Below are 19751 nucleotides of genomic sequence, written 5' to 3'. Positions count from 1 at the left end.
TCTTGATGGATAGATGTAGCTTGCCTGGAAAGTAGTTAAGCCACTCTTCTGGGTCTTTGACCTCTTCTAGTCTCTTCTTTTCAGTAGTGGGATTCAAACAGGCTCTCTGCTATTGAACCACATCCCCGATCTCATCTTTCTGCTTTGTATTTTCATGACAAGGTTTTACTGAGTTATCAGAATTGGCCTTAAACTCGCTCTTTAGTTCAGGCAGCCCTTGAACTAGACATCTTCTGGCCTCGGCCTCTGAAGTAGTTGGGATTATGGGACTGTTTCACCAGACTTGGCCCTGGACCTTTCCATTAGGATAATAAATAACTGACAGATAATGGTCTTAGTGGACTGGAAAGTATTTTCTAACTAAACATTTAGTCTAATATTATACATTTTAAAATAGCAAGAGTTGAACTGAGAAGGAGAATAGAAGAGCTAACAAAAACAGAGTAACTTGAGGGGTCAGTCCCTGTGCAGATGATGCCACTAAAAGACAGGGAACCTGAGAAGCGCCAACACCTCTTGTGGCTGTTTGAGCAGATCTGAGTCTCTGGAACACCAGCTGACTCATAATGGAGTCCCAGCTAACTGGAGACCCTCTCGTTTGGCACCAAGGCATTGCCTGCTTCCTGCCCTTTGTCTGCAGACACACCGCCTGGACATACTGTCCCCCTCCCACACCCTCACATAACATAATTCAGACTCACTGGACAGTAACTCAATATGGCCTTAGCTGACTGGGTAATGTACGCGTATGTGCCAGTGAACATACACATCAAACCAGATCTGCACCTCGATGCTGGTCTCTGAAGTCTGCTCCCAGGAAATTCGTCGTGACTCACTCCCCACTCCCCACACCGAGCCACCAATGAGAGGGAGAAAAACCACACAGCAACTTGAGTGATTGGAGTCATAGTACCTGCTAAGGAGTAACCCAATTATTTTCCTTAATTTCTTCAAACACTAGAGCTCAGCAGTTAAGAATACTTCTTTGCTCCTGTGGAGGACCCAAGTTCAGTTCCCAGCACCCATGTCAAACAGCTTACAACTGCCTGTAACTTGGGCTTCAGGGGATCTGACACCCTCTTCTGGCCTCTACATGCACCTGCGCGCGCGTGCGCACACACACACACACACACTCACACACACACACACACACACACACACACACACACACACACACACTATACATAAACTTACACATACACACCTAAATGAAAAAATAAATCTTTAAGATTTTTTCTTCAAATGCTATCTTAGAGTCTGGAGAGATGGCTCAGAGGCAAGAACACTAGTTTCTCTTCTAGTACACTTAGGTTCTGTTCCCTGAACCCACATCATGGCTCATAATCATCTATACTTCTAGTTCCAGGAGATCCAATACCCTCTTCTGGCCTCTGTGGACATTGGGTACGATTTGATGCACAGACATTCATGCAGTCAGAGCATTCATGCACATAAAATGAAAAAAAAATTAAAGCTAACAAAAATTTCTGGCTTCAAACACAAGCATTTTTGTCTCATTTGCTTGAAGCAGGATATTGGTAGTTATCCTGTACATCCTTAATCTAGGATCCACCCACTTCAGCCATTAATCTTTGCAGAAAACACAACTGCTTGGATGAATGAAAGGGAAGCTTGCTGTCCTTTTCCAGATCCCCTTGGAGCCTCCTCAAGGTTTTCTCTCACTACACATGTCTGTCTGGAGCCATTGATCAGATAGCAAGACAAATGAGGTTTGAACACGATATGCATTTACCCAACAATGTAAGGCATCCAGACTTTCTTCCAGGGATGTAAACAGAGTCTTAGATGCTAGAGAAGAAACAACGGGCGGGGAGTCAGCTTCACTGTCAACTGTAAATTTTTTTAAAGCAACACAGGCCAAGAGCTTACTGGTTTTGTGAGAGTTTTTGTTGTTGCTGTTGTTGTTGCTGTTGTAATATGCGAGTGTGTGCACCTGAATGTGTGAGTATACATGCTGTACATGGATGCAGGCCAGAGGTCAGACTTCGATGTCTTCCTCCAGTCGTCTCTATTTTATTCTTTTGAGACAACCTCTCTTCATTGAACTGGAACTTACCAATTGGCTAGACTGGGTGGCCAGGAAGTCATGTGGATCCTCCTGTCTCTGCCTTGCAGTGCTAAAAGTATAGGCATACAGAGCCATGCCCAGGTTTTTACAGGGGTACTAGAGAGCCAAACTCAAGCCCATATATTTGTGCAGGTAGCAATTTACCTACGGAGTCATCTCCTCAGCCCCAGTGTTGATTTTTTTTTTTCTTAGACTTACTTATTTTTTACTTGTGTTTTGTCTGTATGCCTGTCTGTGCACCACTTGCATGCACTACCTACAAAGGCCAGAAGATGGCACTGGATCTCCCGGAACTGGATTTATAAGTGGTTGTGAGATGCCAGAGGGTTCTGAGAGCGGAAGCTGGGTCCGCTTGGAGAGCAGCAAGTGCTCTTAAACACTGAGGCATCTCTCCAGCCCCCAAAATTGATGTGTTGATGGAAGCAGTCTTTGTTGCAGGTGTGACCTCAACGTTATAGGGAATGTAGCAGCATCCTTGGTCTCCACTCACTGAATGGCCCCCACTAGCCCCTCCCCCAGCTGTGACAGCCAAAAAGTGTCTACAGACATTGTGAGATATCTGGGGGGGGGGGGGGGGGGGCGGATCCCAACTTAGAACCAGTGGACTAGACACTATAGAAAAGCATGGTACTGACTAATTAGGAAAGTGAAGGTAAGTGCCTCCTAGCATGTCCCATGTCCGAGCAAAGAGAAAAAGAAGGAAGGTTGTGCCCCATGGAGAGGAAAGGCCCTGAAATGGAAGGGAAAATGGCATCCTGAGCAGACTTGGACCTGAGGAGTCCAATAGGCGTGTGAGAGAAAGGACTGCGGAGCCACAGTGAGCACTGTGGCCTTGTGTTTGCCGGGAGAGGGGGTTCTGATTGGCTCGGGAGCACAGGCACCTGCCCCAGTGTTTATGTAGACAACATGGTTCTTCCATTGAATAGGAATCCAGGACAGAGGCTCCAAGGCAAGAGAAAAGCAGTCATACCCACCGCCGAGGAGCCAAGCTGGCCTGGGAGGGGGGTGGCTGCTCAGGCGGGAGTGAATGTCCTGAAAGCATGTTCTCTGTCTTCAGAACCTACATGTCAGGGTTTGTTGTCGAACTTTAGCACCGGCACAGGCAATAAATGAGATTCCTGGTTGAAAATATCTCAGATGAGCTTTTCCTTCTAAATTTGATTCCAGTCCTGCAGGAGTCTGAGCATGATGGAGATGTTTGGGGATCGCTCCGCTCTTTCCCCAGTTGGGTTCTGAGCAAACCAATTAAAGTTGTAATGTGCACCTCCAGAGGAGAAGAGACAAGCAAGGATGGTGGCTTTCTCCTCAGACTCCGCTTTACAGCACTTTCTCTTACTGCTCGGTTGATGGAGATCTGGCAAATAGGAGCAAAATAAGCTGCTGGGCACCCAGAAGCACTTTGTCCCCATAGCTGTAAGGGAGTCCAGTTGTCCTCTCAGTCCCCATCTGAGAACCAGTGTATACTTATCATGAATCCTGCTACATCCCCCAATGTCTGGCCACATCTTCCCTGTCTACCCAGCCTGCCTATCATGAGGCTCCTGTGGGTTACAGATCTCACCTCCCTAGGTCAAGGGTAAGCCAAGACTCTCTGCTTCTCAGAGAATGGGAAGCAAGAGCCCTGGGTCCTGGTGAGTTCTGGGTGAGGAGGAGCTTTCCCCAAGTCTTTGAAATGCTGGCTCACATCGGTGATTTCAGAGATTATGGTGATTTCAGAAATTACAATTTAGGAGTTTCTGCTTGTGCCTAGCAGAGTTGTTTTTACTTTCTTCTTAAGCCTGTCTATCCCTAGTGTAGTGTAAATTATTTGATCAGACTTACATGCTGCTTTTTCTAACTCAGAGGGACAAAAGTAGCCATGGTGGTCAGTAAAGGTGTCAGATGATCCTGAAGTATGCTAATATTGAAAAAATACTGCTATCTCAGGAAGGGTTTATACTCAATCCTATTATTAGACACCATAAAAAAGGAAGCCATTTTTTTTCCATTGGCAGAAGAAATCCAACCAGTTCAAGAGTCAGTGTTATCATTTTATTATTTTTATTATCATTATCATTATTATTTGTTTTGTTTTGTTTTGTTTTTTTTTAGACTGTGTTCCTCTATGTAGTCCTGGCTGTCCTGGAGCTCACTATGTAGACCAGGCTGACCTCAAACTCACAGAGATTTGTCTGCCTCTGCCTCCTGAGTGCTGGGATGAAAGATGGGTACCACCTTGCCAGACTAGTATTATCATTCTCAACGCATGTTTTTTAAAGATGTCCTCTCCTAGATTTCTGTGCTATTCTTAGGCTGCAAGTTCCATTCTTAATTTACTTTGTTGTACATTGTGGTCATTCTGTTTATTTATCTTTCATGTAGAAAACCAGATAAAAGAGGCAATTGGCATCCCGGAAAGAGTTCACCGAAGTCACACCAGTGCGTGCTATTAGCTAGAGTGCAGTCAAATGGGCATGTGTAGTTCCTAGGGAAGGAGTGGACGGAAATACTGTTCTTAGGCAGGTGCATTGGTGTGTTCAGTAAAATTGTTGAAGAGACGGGAAATGGACGAGTGTGACTACTGCAGCATCCTGACATCATCAAGCTGTGGTGTGTGTGTTGGGGGCAGGGGCTTAATGTGGTGAACATTTGTACCTACCACAGTTCACTCTGAATTTATCGGAAAGCCCTGGGTTGCTATGTTATGGAGAACACCAAAAGAAAACAGTCTTCATTTTTATAGACAACAATACAAACACAACGAGAATGTGCTACATGAAGGACTTTTGATTTTTTTTCTATCCATCTGCAAGTCTCTTTTGAATCCCCAAAGAACAGAATAAGGGGATGAGGAAGCAAAGTTTACAAGCAATGCTGTGTGTGTGTGTGTGTGTGTGTGTGTGTGTGTGTGTGTGTGTGTGTGTGTACACGTACAGGTTTGCATGCACCTGTGTGCATGTCCTTGTAGATGCTAGAGGTCAAACTTGAGGGTCTTTTTTCAGGTTCCATCCACTTTGTTTCTCCTAATTTTACCTGGAATTGGCCAGTTTGGTAGACTGGCTGGTCAGTGAGCCCCAGGGATCATCCTGTCCCAGACTCCTCCGTCCTAGGATTACCAACATTCTCCACAATACACAGCTTTTATGTGAGTTCGGAGGGTCAAATGCAGGTCCTTGGACTTGCATCATCACAGGCACTTGCCCACCCAAGCTATCTTGCCAGCCCTGGACTTTTTAATGACACAATCTGGTGAGTATGATTCTCCCACCTCTTGGTGCTTGATATTTCATGGAATACTGCACATCCAAACACTGCAGATGCAAGAACTAGTCAGTAAATGAAGAGGTCGTGGATATGTTTCTTCAAATAGACAGTGAAGAGCAATGATTCTGAGGCCAGGCAAGTGCATGTGACTTGCTTTTGTAGGGTTCCTGCTATAAGCAGATCTGGATATAAAAGTGTTCCTATCTTAAATCATGAGCACTTTGCCCTTAGAGTTCTCACTGTGGCCTTGGAGTCTCCCTGGTGAATTGTACGCCCAGAAAGAAGAGATTCCTAAAAAAATGGATGGGATTAAACAAATTCTTCCTTCTTTAGAAATTTCTGGATCTCCTGGAGGAAATAGGAAGCCTGTTGTGATTGTTGAGAGGAAGCAGTGTAAGACTGTTGGAACGTGGACAGTGGGCCACCAGCATGCTCTGAATGGTTATAAATGCACATGACAGGCCCACGCCTGCATGAGCTAGAAATCAGGGTCTTCACAAGCTTCCCAGGTGATTCCGATGCTGCAACCTACTGCACTAAGCCAAGCATTTCACAGCAGCCACGGTGGCTGCAGTCGTGGCTGCTTCTGTCACAGCTGCCCTCGCCGGCGCTCTTTTTAACAGTGCATGCTTTTTTCTCACATGCAGTCCTCGACACTAGCTGCCACCTCCGCCCGAGCAGAAATGCTGTCGTATGTGCAGTTCCATCCAGCAAGCCCAATCTTTGCAGCTGGGCGAGGCCTCGCTTTGTAGAATGAGTTGTACATCGGATCAAGTTCTTCCCAACCATCTGACACCGACTGAAGCTGTTGCCAAGCTGCCTAGACTGGGAGGGACACCTTAAATGAAAGTTTCCGGCGGCTTAATTTTCTAAGCCAGTTTACTGTGTTCCCATTGCTTTTTGTGCAGGGACAGTGAACCAAGTGTGACTTCACCCAAGGCAGAATCTCAGGACACACTTCTCTGGGAGCACCTAAGCGGAGCAAAGCTTCTAGCACATTCAGCAGGCTCACTTTTAGAGAACAACACAATTAGCAGCACTATCAACATGCTAATTGATTAATAGCCTGGTAATGATCATTACTGATAAAACTCTATTAGGTTTGTTTATTTACTTATAAAATGAGCAAGTGAACATGCTTGGGCTAAAGTAATCCATGTGTGGGTTTTCATGAGGTGGTGCCAAGTTGAATTTTGGTAGTGTTGAAAAGTAGACGCCATAGTTTGTCATTTCCCTTAGTTTGGTTGATGTTTGTTTGGGAGCTGTCCTGTGATTTTATGACAGGGGATGCTAGGAGAGAAGGCATGCAGGCTCCGTTGACTGGGGACTCACAAGAGCTGTCCCTTGCCCTAGCTGATGACCACCTTTGCCCTGCCCCTATCCTGTTAGAACTTCAGGCACCCAAACCTCAAGAGCTGGAGAAGCCAATATGGCAGGCACTCAACAGGCTTTGGCAACAATTAGAGGTCAATAAAGGACTAAATCATCTTCCTCCTCAGAGCACACCAGGTCACCTACTTCAGGGTAGGTGGTGACTTGCTTATTTGACTTGGTTATTGGTTATTACATATATTGGTGATTGTTATTGACATGAGCTGATTTGTTTTGAGAACAGTCAACTTGCTGAGTAAAGCATTAAGTTCACCTTCAAATTGTTGGTGACCTCGAAGAAAGTATTTTTATTTAGAGTTTTGTGAGGACTTATTGGGATACTGGTAGAAAGGATGGGTTTCAGTGGTGATCATGAGGTGTGAATCATAACAGGTGATACTGTTTGTCCAAAAAAGAAAGAGCTGTTACCAGAAAGCATCCACTGCCTCTGTTGACTCGAGAATGCTGTCTTTAGGATGGACCTCAGCACTCTGATATGGTTTGCATCTGAAAATGTCCCTGTAAGATCATATGCTAAGGGTTTGATCATCAGCGTGTAACCCTAATGTCAAGTGGTAGAATCCTGAGGAAGTGGAGCCTAGTGGAAGGAAGTGATGTCAGTGTGAGCATGCCCTGAAAGAGGGTATTGGAGCCCAGCCTCTTCTTTCTGTTTCGCTTCCTGGCAGCTGTTACATCAATGGTTGTCAAATTCTTAGCCTTACCACAACCCAGAGTGACAAGGCCAAGAAACTATGAACCAAAAGTTCTGGAACCATCAGCTAAATCTGTCCCCCTTTCACGTAACTGGTCTCAAATGTTTTTGTCCCAACAACAGGAAGCTAATGTACACACCAAGGCAAGTGTTTACTCCTAAATGTCTCCTAACCTCTCCATCAGTGCTGGCCCCACCTTCACCCAGTTTTGAGGTGAATCGTGGAAGTCCTTTGTCCTCCACTCTTCAGCTGTGTGGAGCTCCTCACATCCATCTCCCAGTGTAGACCCAGTCCAAGAAAGGGTACCCAGGACCCTTCTCTGAGGGATTTAGAGTTGAGAAAAGCTAGTCAGTCTGGGGCAGACTGTTGAACTGAAGCAGTGCTGGGGGAACCTTCAGCTCTAAGGAAGTTCTACAAAGAATAGAGCAGAGGCCAGAGGAATCTGATGAGAGAGAGAGAGAAGCAGATGAGAAAGCATCATGCCTTTCTAATAATCCAGCATCTTTCTCTTTAGAAACCGAATTCATTTTAATAGTACTACATTCCTTACAATGTATTTTTCTTGCTTAGGCTAAAAGAGGAAGTTCCCAGATTTGGTCTCACTCTCTACACCACCAGTGTCACTACAATTCCTAATGTGAAAGAAAGGCCATTGTATTAGTCAGGGTTCTCAAAATGAACAGAACTGATAGAATGAATGGTGTGTGCGTGTGCGTGTGTGTGTGTGTGTGTGTGTGTGTGTGTGTGTGTGTGTGTGTGAGAGAGAGAGAGAGAGAGAGAGAGGAGAGAGAGAGAGAGAGAGAGAGGAAAAAGGGGGGATTTATTAGAATTATAGGCTGTGGTCCAAGTAGTCCAACCTTGACTGTCTCATAATGGAAAGGCCAAGAATCCAGTAGTTGTTCAGTCCATGAGACTGTATGTCTCAGCTGTCCCAATCTGATGCTGGAGTCCTAGGGAATTTTTAGAGAGCTGCTGGTTTTCAGTCCACATCGGAATCCCAAAGAAGTAGGTCTGAATACCAGCCCAGCAAAGGGATGCCTCAGCAACAGAGTAGATGAACTTGTTAGTGAGAGTGAGGGCAAGCAGGCAAAAGCTTCCCTCTTCCATGTCCTTTTGTGTGAGGTGCCACAAGAAGGTATAGCTGGAGAGTTTTCTCTCCTGGTCCCGCCAAACCCCAGCCTTCTGATAGCCCACTTATAAAATAAACACACAGACGCTTATATTATTTAAACTGTTTGGCCTAATGGCTCAGGCTTCTAGCTATCTAGTTCTTATATCTTAAATTAATCCATTTCTATAAATCTATACCTTGCCACGTGGCTCATGGCTTACTGGCATCTTCACATGCTGCTTGTCATGGCGGCGGCTGGCAGTGTCTCCTTCTGCCTTCCTGTTCTCTCAATTCTCCTCTCTGTTAGTCCCGCCTATACTTCCTGCCTGGCCACTGGACAATCAGAGCAACACATTTGACATACAGACCATCCCACAGCAAGAAGGTGTGACCTAGATTTAGGATATGTCTTCCTACCTCAAATAATCCAATCAGGAAAATCTCTGATAGGCCTGCCCAGCTGTTTGGGTTTTAGTTGACTCCAAATATAGTCGAGTGGACAACCGAGATGAGCCATCGTGGCTGTGAAGCATCTGTAGTGTTCCATCTTGACTAGGTCAGGCTGGGGGGGGCTCATCATTATGCATTTATGTTATATGTATCCTCTCTCATTTAGTTCTTGTGATCTTATGATGAATCTCACCACTATGTAACTTGCTTGGGACCCTTATAGAAGGGAAATGACAGAGCCATCTCTAGAGGTTCATATCCATCTGCCATGTTGTGGAGTATACAGAAAGGATTCCACCCTGGGTGAATGTGGACAGCAGCACAGCAGTTTGGTTCAACAGACCACTAAAGAAGGGTGCTCGGGGATGACTGCTGTGAAAATAATGAGCAGGGATTGACAGGAGGGTCAGGTGAGCTCCAGTTGTCTATATTATCAAGTGTGGCAGGGATTCATCTCATGTTAGTGATTTCTGCTGATGTTTCACAATTATGAAAATATTAAGAATGGGTAGAGAGAGGCTGCCTTTCCCTCTTCATCTTTAAATCTCTCTCTTCCTTCCTCTCTTTCTTCTCTTATTGTTGAGACAGGTTTTTACTATATTGCTGAGGCTAGTCAGGCTCACAATCATCCTGCCTCAGCCTTGAAAGTTCAAGAATTACAGGATTACATTTTAGAAAACCTTCTTCAAGCAGTGTTACGACACAGGGGCAAAGTTCAAGTACTAAACTACAGAGACTGGGCCCTTTTCCTTACACCTGGCCGATGTCCAGTGGGGCATATGGTTCTAGGATTCTCAGAAGACATTCCCAGAATAGTGTGGTAGTCAGATGGCCAGCTACTAATCTCAAGCTAATTTGTGATGAGGGGCCACTTCTCAGGAGTGCTGGCCGTCTATGACCTGCCTACAAAACTCGTAGCCATTCCTTCCATCCAGAACATGGCTTCCTGCCAGACACCTCTAAGGAGGGATTATAGCAACCCAGACTTTCTTCAAAAAGCCAGCAACTTTGAACTTCCAAAAGTCAGCAACATGAAGTCTGTGGTTGCCTTCAGAACTAGATTCAGAGGGTGATAGGCACATCATGGTGAATGGTTTCATTATTTTAAAAATAAGGATGGCTTTCACATTTCTTAAAGCCTTGTCATCTGCTTGTCCCTCTAATACTCATAACTTGGTTTCTAGAGATCAAAGTAGGCAGGGTCTTTTACAACTCTTCACCCAGCATTCCCGGAACATTTGTTCATATCCACCACTCCTAATGCAAAGGATTTAGAGGGAGCATGTGGAGGACAATATGGAGTGGGAGCTTATGATGGCATTAGAGGCCCAGTCTCCACCTCCAGCCTGTTGGATAAGTGTCTTGTTTCAGGAGAGCTGCTTACACTGCTCTGTGGGAGATCTTGAAAACCTCTTCCATAGTGTCTGAGCCTATGGGGTTTTTTTTTCCTCTTCTATAAAACTAGCACACTTTTGCTTATTATCACCCTGTCTGTCTTTGTTTGTCTTTATTAGCATCCTGTCTGTTTGTCTTGTCTGTCTTTATTAGCATCCTGTCTGACTGTTTGTGTGTCTTTTCATCTGTTCCTGTTTGTGTGGCTATGTACACATATGTGCATATGGAGGCCAGAGGTCAACATGGGTATCTTTTTTCACTCACAGTCCACTCACAGGGTTTCTCACTGAACCTGGAACTTGCAAATTGCTAACCCATCTGGTCAATGAGATCCAGATATCTACCTCCCTCCCTCCCCCTGCTCTGGGTTATAGACACATGGGACTCCACCAGCTTTTTTACACGGATGCAGGGAATCCAAACTCAGTGCACAGTGGGTGCTTTGCTGGCTAAGCCGTCCTCCAAGCCCTTCCTGTCAGTTTTTACTTCTGTTACCTTTTCATGTGACCTGATAGTGGTGATACCAGCGAGAGGTGGGCCCTTTTTCTCCATCAGTTAAGGAATTAAAATACAGGAAAACAGTACTCTGCATAAGTATTTGTTGGCAAGCAAGCATGACAGACGTCTCAGGTAGCCAAGGGTTCAGACCTGGCGATTGTCCTGTTTCTATTGGTCTAAAGGTGTCTGTGTGTCACTTCTGTAGTAAGGACTGGGTCTTTGTCCCTGTCCGTGAGCAAGAACCAAGGATCAGGGAGTTTGCTGTGAGATTGTCTCCTAGGATGGCAGAAGCTACGTCATAAAGCCTTAACAGCATGACTGCCCTCTACCCTCTGTGGGCACCTGTAAGCACTGATACACATAAACTCACAGGAGCACACACACATACACATAAATAGATAACAAATAAATATTTTAATTAAAATATAATTACACCATTTTCTTCCTTCCCTTTTCTTCCTCCAATATATATACATATACATATGCACATACATATACATATAAGTCCACAAAGAATTATAAACTTACTGCTGCTGGGAGAAACAAACCTCTTAGACTGGGTCTGCTATGTTCCTCCCCCTATATCCTAAGTGGTCCATAGCCTCAGTAGAATGGCTGCCTTCTTTTCTTAGGCAAAATTGGACATTTGATACTTTCCCCGGCGTTTAAAACTGAGTGAGCCTCAGAAATTGCAGGAACGCATCAGTTATAAAGAGCAGCGCTGCAGGAGATGCAAAGGTCGTTGCACTGTTGCTGCTGTTGAGTTAACATTTTCCGCAACCAGCATCGAGTCTCTTTTCAGTGTCTGTTGGTGCCGCCTGCCTTGCAAATGGCTCAAAACCTGGAGGGCTTTTGACGTAGGTGGAGGCTGAGACACTCGGGAACCTACAGAGTGCCAGAGAAAGGTTTGAGAGCAGTATTTAGGCAGGCACCGACACATCCCTTGGCTGGAGAGGTGCCTCCCATGGGACATGAGCACAGAAAATGGTAAAGCAACACTGCGAGGAGTCGGCTGGGAGAGCCTTGCCCTCTGGCTTTACCTGTGCATTTGCTGAATTCTCCTCTGATAGGGAATTTCTTAGACTTGTCCCCTTCCAGAGACGGACAGCCCCCAAGTGAGGGGCAATTCACTCGGCTCTGTCTTTTTGGGTGCTCCTCTGTGTGGACAGTAGAAAAGGCAGCAGCTGACTGTCCTGAGGGGTGGCGGGAGCAATGGAAGCAGCCGTTGTCCCACTGGGCACCTTCCTCGGGGTGGTGAGGGGTGGTGATACCTGTGTGGTGAGTAACGGGCGATTGTCCTTCATTCTGTCCCTCAGGTGCACCAGTACTATAGCTGCCTTCCGGAAGAGAAAGTCCCTTACGTCAACAGTCCTGGAGAGAAATTGCGGATCAAGCAGCTACTGCACCAGCTCCCTCCCCATGACAATGAGGTAAGGTGTTTGGAGGGAGCTTCTGGTAGGCTGCCTGCCCCTTTTCCTAATCATTGTGGTCAGTAAGATTGCTGAAGAAAAAAAAAAAAAACTTCTGGCAATTAATATTAAATTTTAGCTTCCTTAGTTAGAATCTTAAGACACTGGCTGGTATTTTTGGAGAGCATTTCTCACCCTACCCCCCAAAGAAAACCAGTCGCACCCTGGACTGGGTTAGAGTCCAAGCCCAGCACAACTGACTAGTACAGAAAACAGGGAGCCACTGTTGGAAAGCGCGGGCCAGGGTTTTCTGACTGGAATGTGTTCTTCCAGTTGTTGTGGGAGTTGGGAGCATGACTAAGGGCCACTTCCTACCCAGAAGAAGCACGGTGAGTCTCTCAGGTTTTCAGGATTGTTTCCTAAGAAGTGAGTGTGCAGGTTCTTCAGGTCGAGGGCAGCCAAAGGTCCAGGTCTAGACTGGCAGCTTTCACCAGGATGTTTATCAAGTCAGAGTCCACCTTGTTAGTCAGCCATCTGTATTTTGAAAGTAGTGTGGATGTGGACATTCCTTTTTGTTTTTCTAATTCCAGAAACACAGCTCGGTAAGCAAGCATTTATTTATTTGATTCTGAGTTTGAGTTTTTGAGACTGGCTTTCACGTCAGCCAGGATAACTTGAAATGCTCTCAGCAGCTCAGTGAACTCTCAGACCTCCTCTTCCCAAGTGCTGGGTGTAGCTGACTGTTACATCTACAGCTGGGCTACAGACGAGCTACCATGCCTGACCAGCGTTGCTCATTATTGAAATCACATTGATCCTAAAGAAGAAATCTGTAAGCAAGCTTTTAAAAGATCGTGTGGGAGGAAAATAGGTTTCTAAGCTGGAAATTAATTTGGAGGTATCTGGTTTCAAAACCAAGAATCCTACAGATTTGCACTATTTAGCTCCATATTTAAAACAAAAGCATAATTTTTAAGTTGAAAGAAAAAAAATATCCCTGCAGAGAGCTGGACATGAGTAGTTCCTACCAACTCATCACATACATGGGCTGAGTCTCAGATGACATCTTTACATAAAAGGGAATTTTTTAAATATATTTTTATGGTGTATGTGTGTACAGTGTGTGTGTATGTGTGTGTGTGTGTGTGTGTGTGTGTGTGTGTAAAATGCTCAGATACCACCACATGTATGTGAAGGTCAGAGAACAACTTGTGGGAATTGGTTTTCTCTTTCCTCCATGCGGGTTCTGAGGATGAAAGTCAAGTTCAGAATATCATGTTTTGCAGCAAGCACCTCTACCTCCTGAGCCGTTTTGCTGGCCCAAATGGAGACAATTTGAGCTGCTGATGCTGAGAAACTAAGAGTGTAGATCCTGGTCCAGCCCTTATCTAGCATGTGCCAAGCCCTGGGGTTAATCCTCAGTACTGCAAAACTAAACATATGAATCTGAATAAGTGAGACAACGTCTCAAAAACTGAAGCAGCTACCTAGAAAGCTGCTCTCCTCTCTCCCACTGCTTATTTCAGAGTTCATAAAACAAATACAAAAGTTGACTCCTTTAAAGATGAAAGCAAGCATTGTAACCAGATGCCTGGATAACTAATCTGGGGGTGAAAATGCAAGTTTTTACAAGCAGGAGGGGTGTGCCTGTTTTTAAAAGCATGCCCATAAAATGTCATCGGTGGCAACCATGTTTTCTGGGCTGTTAGATTTCTAGAACATTGCCCTGAAGACTTTTTTTTTTAAACTATCACTTGAGGGAGGGAAATGATCTGCCCTATGCTTGTAGTGGTTCACTTTGTTTATCGTCAACTGTGCTTTCATTAAATAGATACCATTTGGATTATGATTCCATGTTGGTAGAATGTGATACATGAAAGCCAGTGGGTAAGATTTGCTCATGTGATGTGGTGACGTGGCCTCTTTTGAAGGCAGAGGTTGACTCTAAAGCAGATACTTAATGTTCTCTTTTCATTGAGATAGCACAATTTGAATAGACATAGTTACTGACTTTCAGATTAGCACAAACAGCCCAAGCTGAAAGCTTTTCTTGTTATTTTCTTTATGAAAAGTTGTCTGAGCAATGCAGTCAACAGTTCTGATATCTGGATCACTCCAGAAGAAATCATGAGCTGCAAGGAGCCACGTTTCCCAAAGAAAGATATAAGTATGGCTTGGGGTGGGATGTGAGCATGGCAATAAATGAAATGGACTCTGTAACAAGAGCTTATTTTCTTTTAAATCACATTTCGTCTTTGTGCCTGGAGGGTATCCTAACACCACTGCAGGCCATTCTGTTCTCCCATTGACAGTAAGCACATCAGTTTTAGCATCTCCTGAAGATGCAGTGGTCGGCTGGGTTCTAACAGTATGGTTTTGCTCTGTTTGAGAGTTACCTTCCCATCTTTGCGGGTGACTGACTCTTCTTTATGTAGTCATAACCTGTTTTCCTTTTAAATAAATGCATCCAAGTTTCTTAAAGTGAGTCACATTTAAAACTAGCGTTAATAAATAATAGTTCAGGATCATGGCACAATCACCAAAGTGCAGAAACAATGGAACAGAGTGGCAGATCCTGGATGCAGATGCCTTTCCTGTCCCTCCCTTTATTCTTTGACACTTGTGTTTTAAAGAGAAGGAAGTCTCTTTCTCATATTGTCACATTAGCAGGAGTCCAGACGGATATCTGCCTATTCTCCCTCCCCAAAGCAGGATGGAGGCCAGATGACGTGTACATGCTGACTGACAGATTGGGGCCATTTCTTGGTACAGGGCTCATTCACATAGACACAGACACATGAAACCTGTAGTTCCTTACAGTTTGTAAAGAGAACATTCCCGGAAGTTGCCAGCTCTGAGCCACTCTTGGTGACTTAGATCTGAGTGTGGGAACAGTGTGAAGGGTGAGGAGCAGCTCTAGAATGTCTCTCCCTCCTGAGGCGTGGACTCCAGAGTTCACAACCCATAGCAATCCCCTTTGCTTAACACCCATCTTGGTGCTGGCTCGCCTTAAGTACCTCCAGGCTGTGAGCGGGAACTTCAGTATTTCCCCTGGAGTAACGGAGCCTCCTCCCTGCTTTCCTCTGTGTGTTCAGGTTCGATACTGCAACTCCCTGGATGAGGAAGAGAAGAGGGAGCTGAAGCTGTTCAGCAACCAGAGGAAACGTGAGAACTTGGGCCGAGGAAATGTCAGGCCCTTCCCTGTTACCATGACAGGAGCGATTTGTGAACAGGTGAGGATGGACTGGGGCAGGGAAGAAGTTCATTCTACAGTTATTGTATTAAATGCCTGTTAGGTGCTCAGCCCTCTTTGGGGCCTTGAAGATTCAGCAGTGAGCAAAAGACATGAAAACTTAGTCTTTTTCATGTAAAGAACTGTGCACCAGGAGAAGTCATACAATAAATCCAATCAGTAAAACTGCAGCAGAGAGGGCTAGGAAAGACTAAGAAGATGTGATGGCTGCGGTCTTAAGGGTCATAGAAGACCCCACTGAGAAGGTGGCGTCTGGAGCAAAGGCATGTAGAGATGTGCAGAAGAGGCATGCAGATCTTGAACATGAGGAACAGCTAGCATGGAGGCCTTAAGGCAGAGGGGTAGCTCCTGGGGACAAAAGAAAAACAGCGGCCTGTGACTGCATCAGGAGGATTAAAGGGTAGAGATGTGCAGATGTGCAGAGTTCATGGAGAGCTACATAAATGATTGGAAGGACCAGACAGTGTCACAGCATCATCCTTTGGAAGGCTCCCTTTGAAAATAGAGTTATCTGGACCATGAATCAGTCTCTCATCTGGGATCATCCCAACATGGATGACCTTTAAAGGGATGGTGTGAGGGATGACACCTAAATTTATTTTGAGTTTGAGGGTTCTTTTGCAAAGTCTGAGAGACCCCATGCTACCACCTTGGGACCTCATTGGGTTGAAGGATCTAGATTTACCTTTTGCCTGCTCTGCTGTTGCCTGCTTAGGGTGTGGTAGAGGAAGGTGCCTAAGCAGGACAGGTATGTCACCTGCCTGGGCCAACATCACCCCATTCCTGCTCTCCGGAGAAGGCCACCACGTCTCACCCTTCTCTAAGTCTTCCCAGGTTTTGTGCAGCTCTGTCTAACTAAAGCTCTGGGTGGCAGGCCAGCTGGGTCGGGAAGAGGAAGCTGGAGAGTGGTTGAGAGGGGCAGGTAGTTTTTAAACCCTCATTTTGAGATTCCAACAGAAACAACTGGCAGAATCTGGTAGATGGGAAGCAAAGTGGCTTGACCCAAGAGGGGGCAGTGGGTCGTCATTCCTGGAAGAATCCTGGAGACTGAGTCCTGAGATGCGAGTGACTGGTGTTTGTGGTCTGAGATGGACCGCTCACTTCAGGGCTCACCCACTCTCAGATCAGCCCCCTCATGAATAGGGGTTGCCTAAAGGGGAAGAAAAGCTGGGCCCACATCTGTGCAGAACAATGTCAGGAATGTTGAAGCAGAAAGGCGTTCTATAACAAACCTTGTAACACCATTGGGAGGGGGATTAAATATGATTATGTGTGTGGATACTTTAGCCGTTCTTTCATAATCATGGAGGGTGGGTTGGTGCCTTCTATATTGGGATGTCACACACACAAGCTACCAGAAACCTTTCCTCAAGTCTGGGCCTTTAGTCTGTGGATCATATTAATTCCCACAAAATCCACACTGGGAGAAGGGTTTACAGACCCTTTGTTATTCCTTAGTCATTGTCTATGGAGCTCATCCACCTGTGAGGGCCATTCTGCTAGACACAGGTCATGACCTCATGGCCAATGCCATGGTGAACAGAGAGCATCTTTGTAAACTCACTTCTCCTTCCTCCAAGACCCTCAGAACATAACTCTGTATTCTAACCCCAGTTGTAAGCGTGAGTCGTCTGTGACTTCGGCCTTGTATATCCTGGGCTTAAAAAGTGGTACCCTTTAATCAAGATTATATGAAGAGGTGTTGTAGAGAGCTAAAAAGCATGCCTGAAAGGCATAGGGAAGAGGAAGAAGCTATTTAAGACTGAGTTGATTTTATGTGCCCACTCAGTAGTACAGGCCCCCACCCCAGCCAAACCCTATCTGTAGCCTTTCCTGCTGGTGTTAACATGATACCTCTGCATGAACTTTGGGATATGTAGGAGATGCTTAGACCTTTTTCCCTCCATGCTCTACATGTTGGTTTGGTGCCTGTAGACCCCCCTGTATACTCCCATACTGAGAAACCATCCCACACCTTTATGTTTCTCATCCTCTGCTGCTTAAGTTGTCTTACTTAGGCCCTGGGGTGGGGGCTCCTGGGAAGAATGAAATATATCTGCCCTACCAGGTATGTAAAGCGGGAGACACAGTAACTAGTGTGCATATAATGCCCTAGTAGCTAGCTGTTGGTAGTAGCTAGATGTCATCCTTTTACAGCTGTGAGAGCTACAGCTGATGTTGGCGCTGTTTCTGTTTGCCTCACAGTGCGGAGGACAGATTAAGGGCGGGGACATCGCTGTGTTCGCATCACGTGCTGGCCATGGCATCTGCTGGCATCCACCCTGCTTTATATGCACTGTCTGCAATGAGCTTTTGGTTGACTTGATCTACTTTTACCAAGATGGGAAGATCTACTGTGGTAGGCACCATGCTGAGTGCCTGAAGCCGCGCTGTGCAGCTTGTGACGAGGTCAGAGCCCCATTTATGTGTGAATACTTTTTTTCTGGGTCTCTGTCTCTGTCTCTGTCTCTCTCTCTCTCTCTCTCTCTCTCTCTCTCTTTCTCTCTCTCTGTTTTTTTTTTTTTCTCTCTCTCTCTCTCTCTCTCTCTCTCTCTCTCTCTCTCTCACACACACACACACACACAGACACAGACACACAGAGTCTCCCATAGACTATTCCCAGTATCCGTACCCTGCCCCACCATCCCTCTGTTGCACCAAAGCATGACATATGCACATGGCCTTTAGCTTCCCATATGGAGAAACAACCATATGTGACAACCAAACTCTACCCTCTTATGCTAACCCTTTCCAGAGAGAAACATCACCCATGTCCCAATCATAGTGGATCTGGCAACTGGCACATGACCTACCATACTCAGCATGGTGAATTCGGAGTCTCCCGTGTAGGAATAGGGTGAGGAACCACACACTACAACCACAGAAATTCTCTGGAAAGTCCACATCAGAAATAGAGCTCCACTTCTAGAAGATTCTCTGGAACAATTGGTTAGAGAGGGGAAAAAATGGGTAGTAGTGTTTGGGGGTTTTTTCCCCCCACAAGTTTTAGAGGTCAGGGGATGGCTATCTGGATGTTTCCACCCCTGGCATGACAGGTGTTTGAAAGCATTGTGGTAAGAAATCAGAACAGCATAAAGGCCCCTGCTTGCCATTCCCCCCACCACCACCAGAAGCATATCCAAGCTATATGTGACCATTTCACCACAGAGTAGAAAGCTTGCCTTCAGTATGGAAGCTGAGAGCAGAAAGAAGTATGTTCTAAACCTGGCCCCTTATAGGAATCATTTAGTGGTTCTCAACCTTCCTAATGCTGCAACCCTTTAATACAGTTCTTCATATTGTGGTGACCTCCTTCCCCCCACAACCATAAAATTATTTTGCTGTAATTTTGTTACTGTTACGAATCAAAATAATCTGATATGCGACCCCTAAGGGGCCGTGACCCACAGGTTGAGAACCACTGATTTAGGGGACAGTTTTAGAAGGCATACCAATTCACAGAGTAGCTCTGTGCTTCTGTCTAAACTTATAGACAGCAGTCTGGAGGCAGCACTCTATCTGCCAAGTCCACTAGGACAAGGCCATTTGTCCCTTCAAACTGCCTGAGGGTTCCACTTTTTATAGAGACTGGGTGAGCCTTCACTAATGTGGATTCTGATAGTAATGTTGAGATGCTTGACCCTCTGGCCCTTGCTAAAAGACTTCATATAAGTCAAAGTCTGGGACTCTAGGCAGCCCCTTCGCCTTCTGCCTCAGGTACACAAGTGTACATTTGCAAAGTTGAACAAGCGCCACTACTCCCTGATCCCAAGTCATGTTCAGCAGCCAAAAATCAGTACCCTACTCCACTAGATGCTCTTCTCTTCCGTTAAGCCCTCCTCCCAGCCCTGTCCCTGTCTCTGGATCCATGAGGGCTGGCATCTCGCATGAATGAAGTCATATAATGTTTCCTTTTGTCTCTGGCGTCTTCCATCCAGCATGGTGGTTTCAAAGTCAATTTCTGTTGTCGTAAATATTAACACTTCATTCCTTTTCATGGCTGAGCATGAATTATATAATTCTATATGAACAGTTTTATGTGTATATCACATTTGGCTTTGCCATTTACCAATTGATAGGCATTTGTTTCTACTTTTAACTGTGATGAACAATGCTACTTATGAACATTGATATATAAGTTTCTAGATACACATAAATTTTAAATTTTGAATGTTTTTTATGGTAATTCTAAACCTAACTTTTGAAGGAAGGCCAAAGT

General features: G+C 45.3%; 1 protein-coding gene across 5 annotated transcripts in view; it reads left to right on the top strand.

Moving 5' to 3' along the window:
• Window positions 1-19751, top strand: part of Prickle2 (prickle planar cell polarity protein 2) — a 342866-nt gene that overhangs the window by 277465 nt on the left and 45650 nt on the right. For 4 of the 5 annotated variants that reach the window (XM_028855071.2, XM_028855079.2, XM_028855089.2 and 1 more), the window contains 3 exons: window positions 12187-12300; window positions 15375-15512; window positions 17738-17941. In XM_028855071.2, the coding sequence (XP_028710904.1) occupies window positions 12187-12300; window positions 15375-15512; window positions 17738-17941 (456 nt within the window). Of the gene's footprint in view, window positions 1-11545; window positions 11858-12186; window positions 12301-15374; window positions 15513-17737; window positions 17942-19751 lie in introns of those variants that run through there. The other variant, XM_037203929.1, reaches the window with a different exon arrangement.

This window comes from Peromyscus leucopus, chromosome 3 (assembly GCF_004664715.2).
Source record: "Peromyscus leucopus breed LL Stock chromosome 3, UCI_PerLeu_2.1, whole genome shotgun sequence".
Taxonomy (NCBI): Eukaryota; Metazoa; Chordata; class Mammalia; order Rodentia; family Cricetidae; genus Peromyscus; species Peromyscus leucopus.
This window is presented reverse-complemented; position numbering and strand designations above follow the sequence as displayed.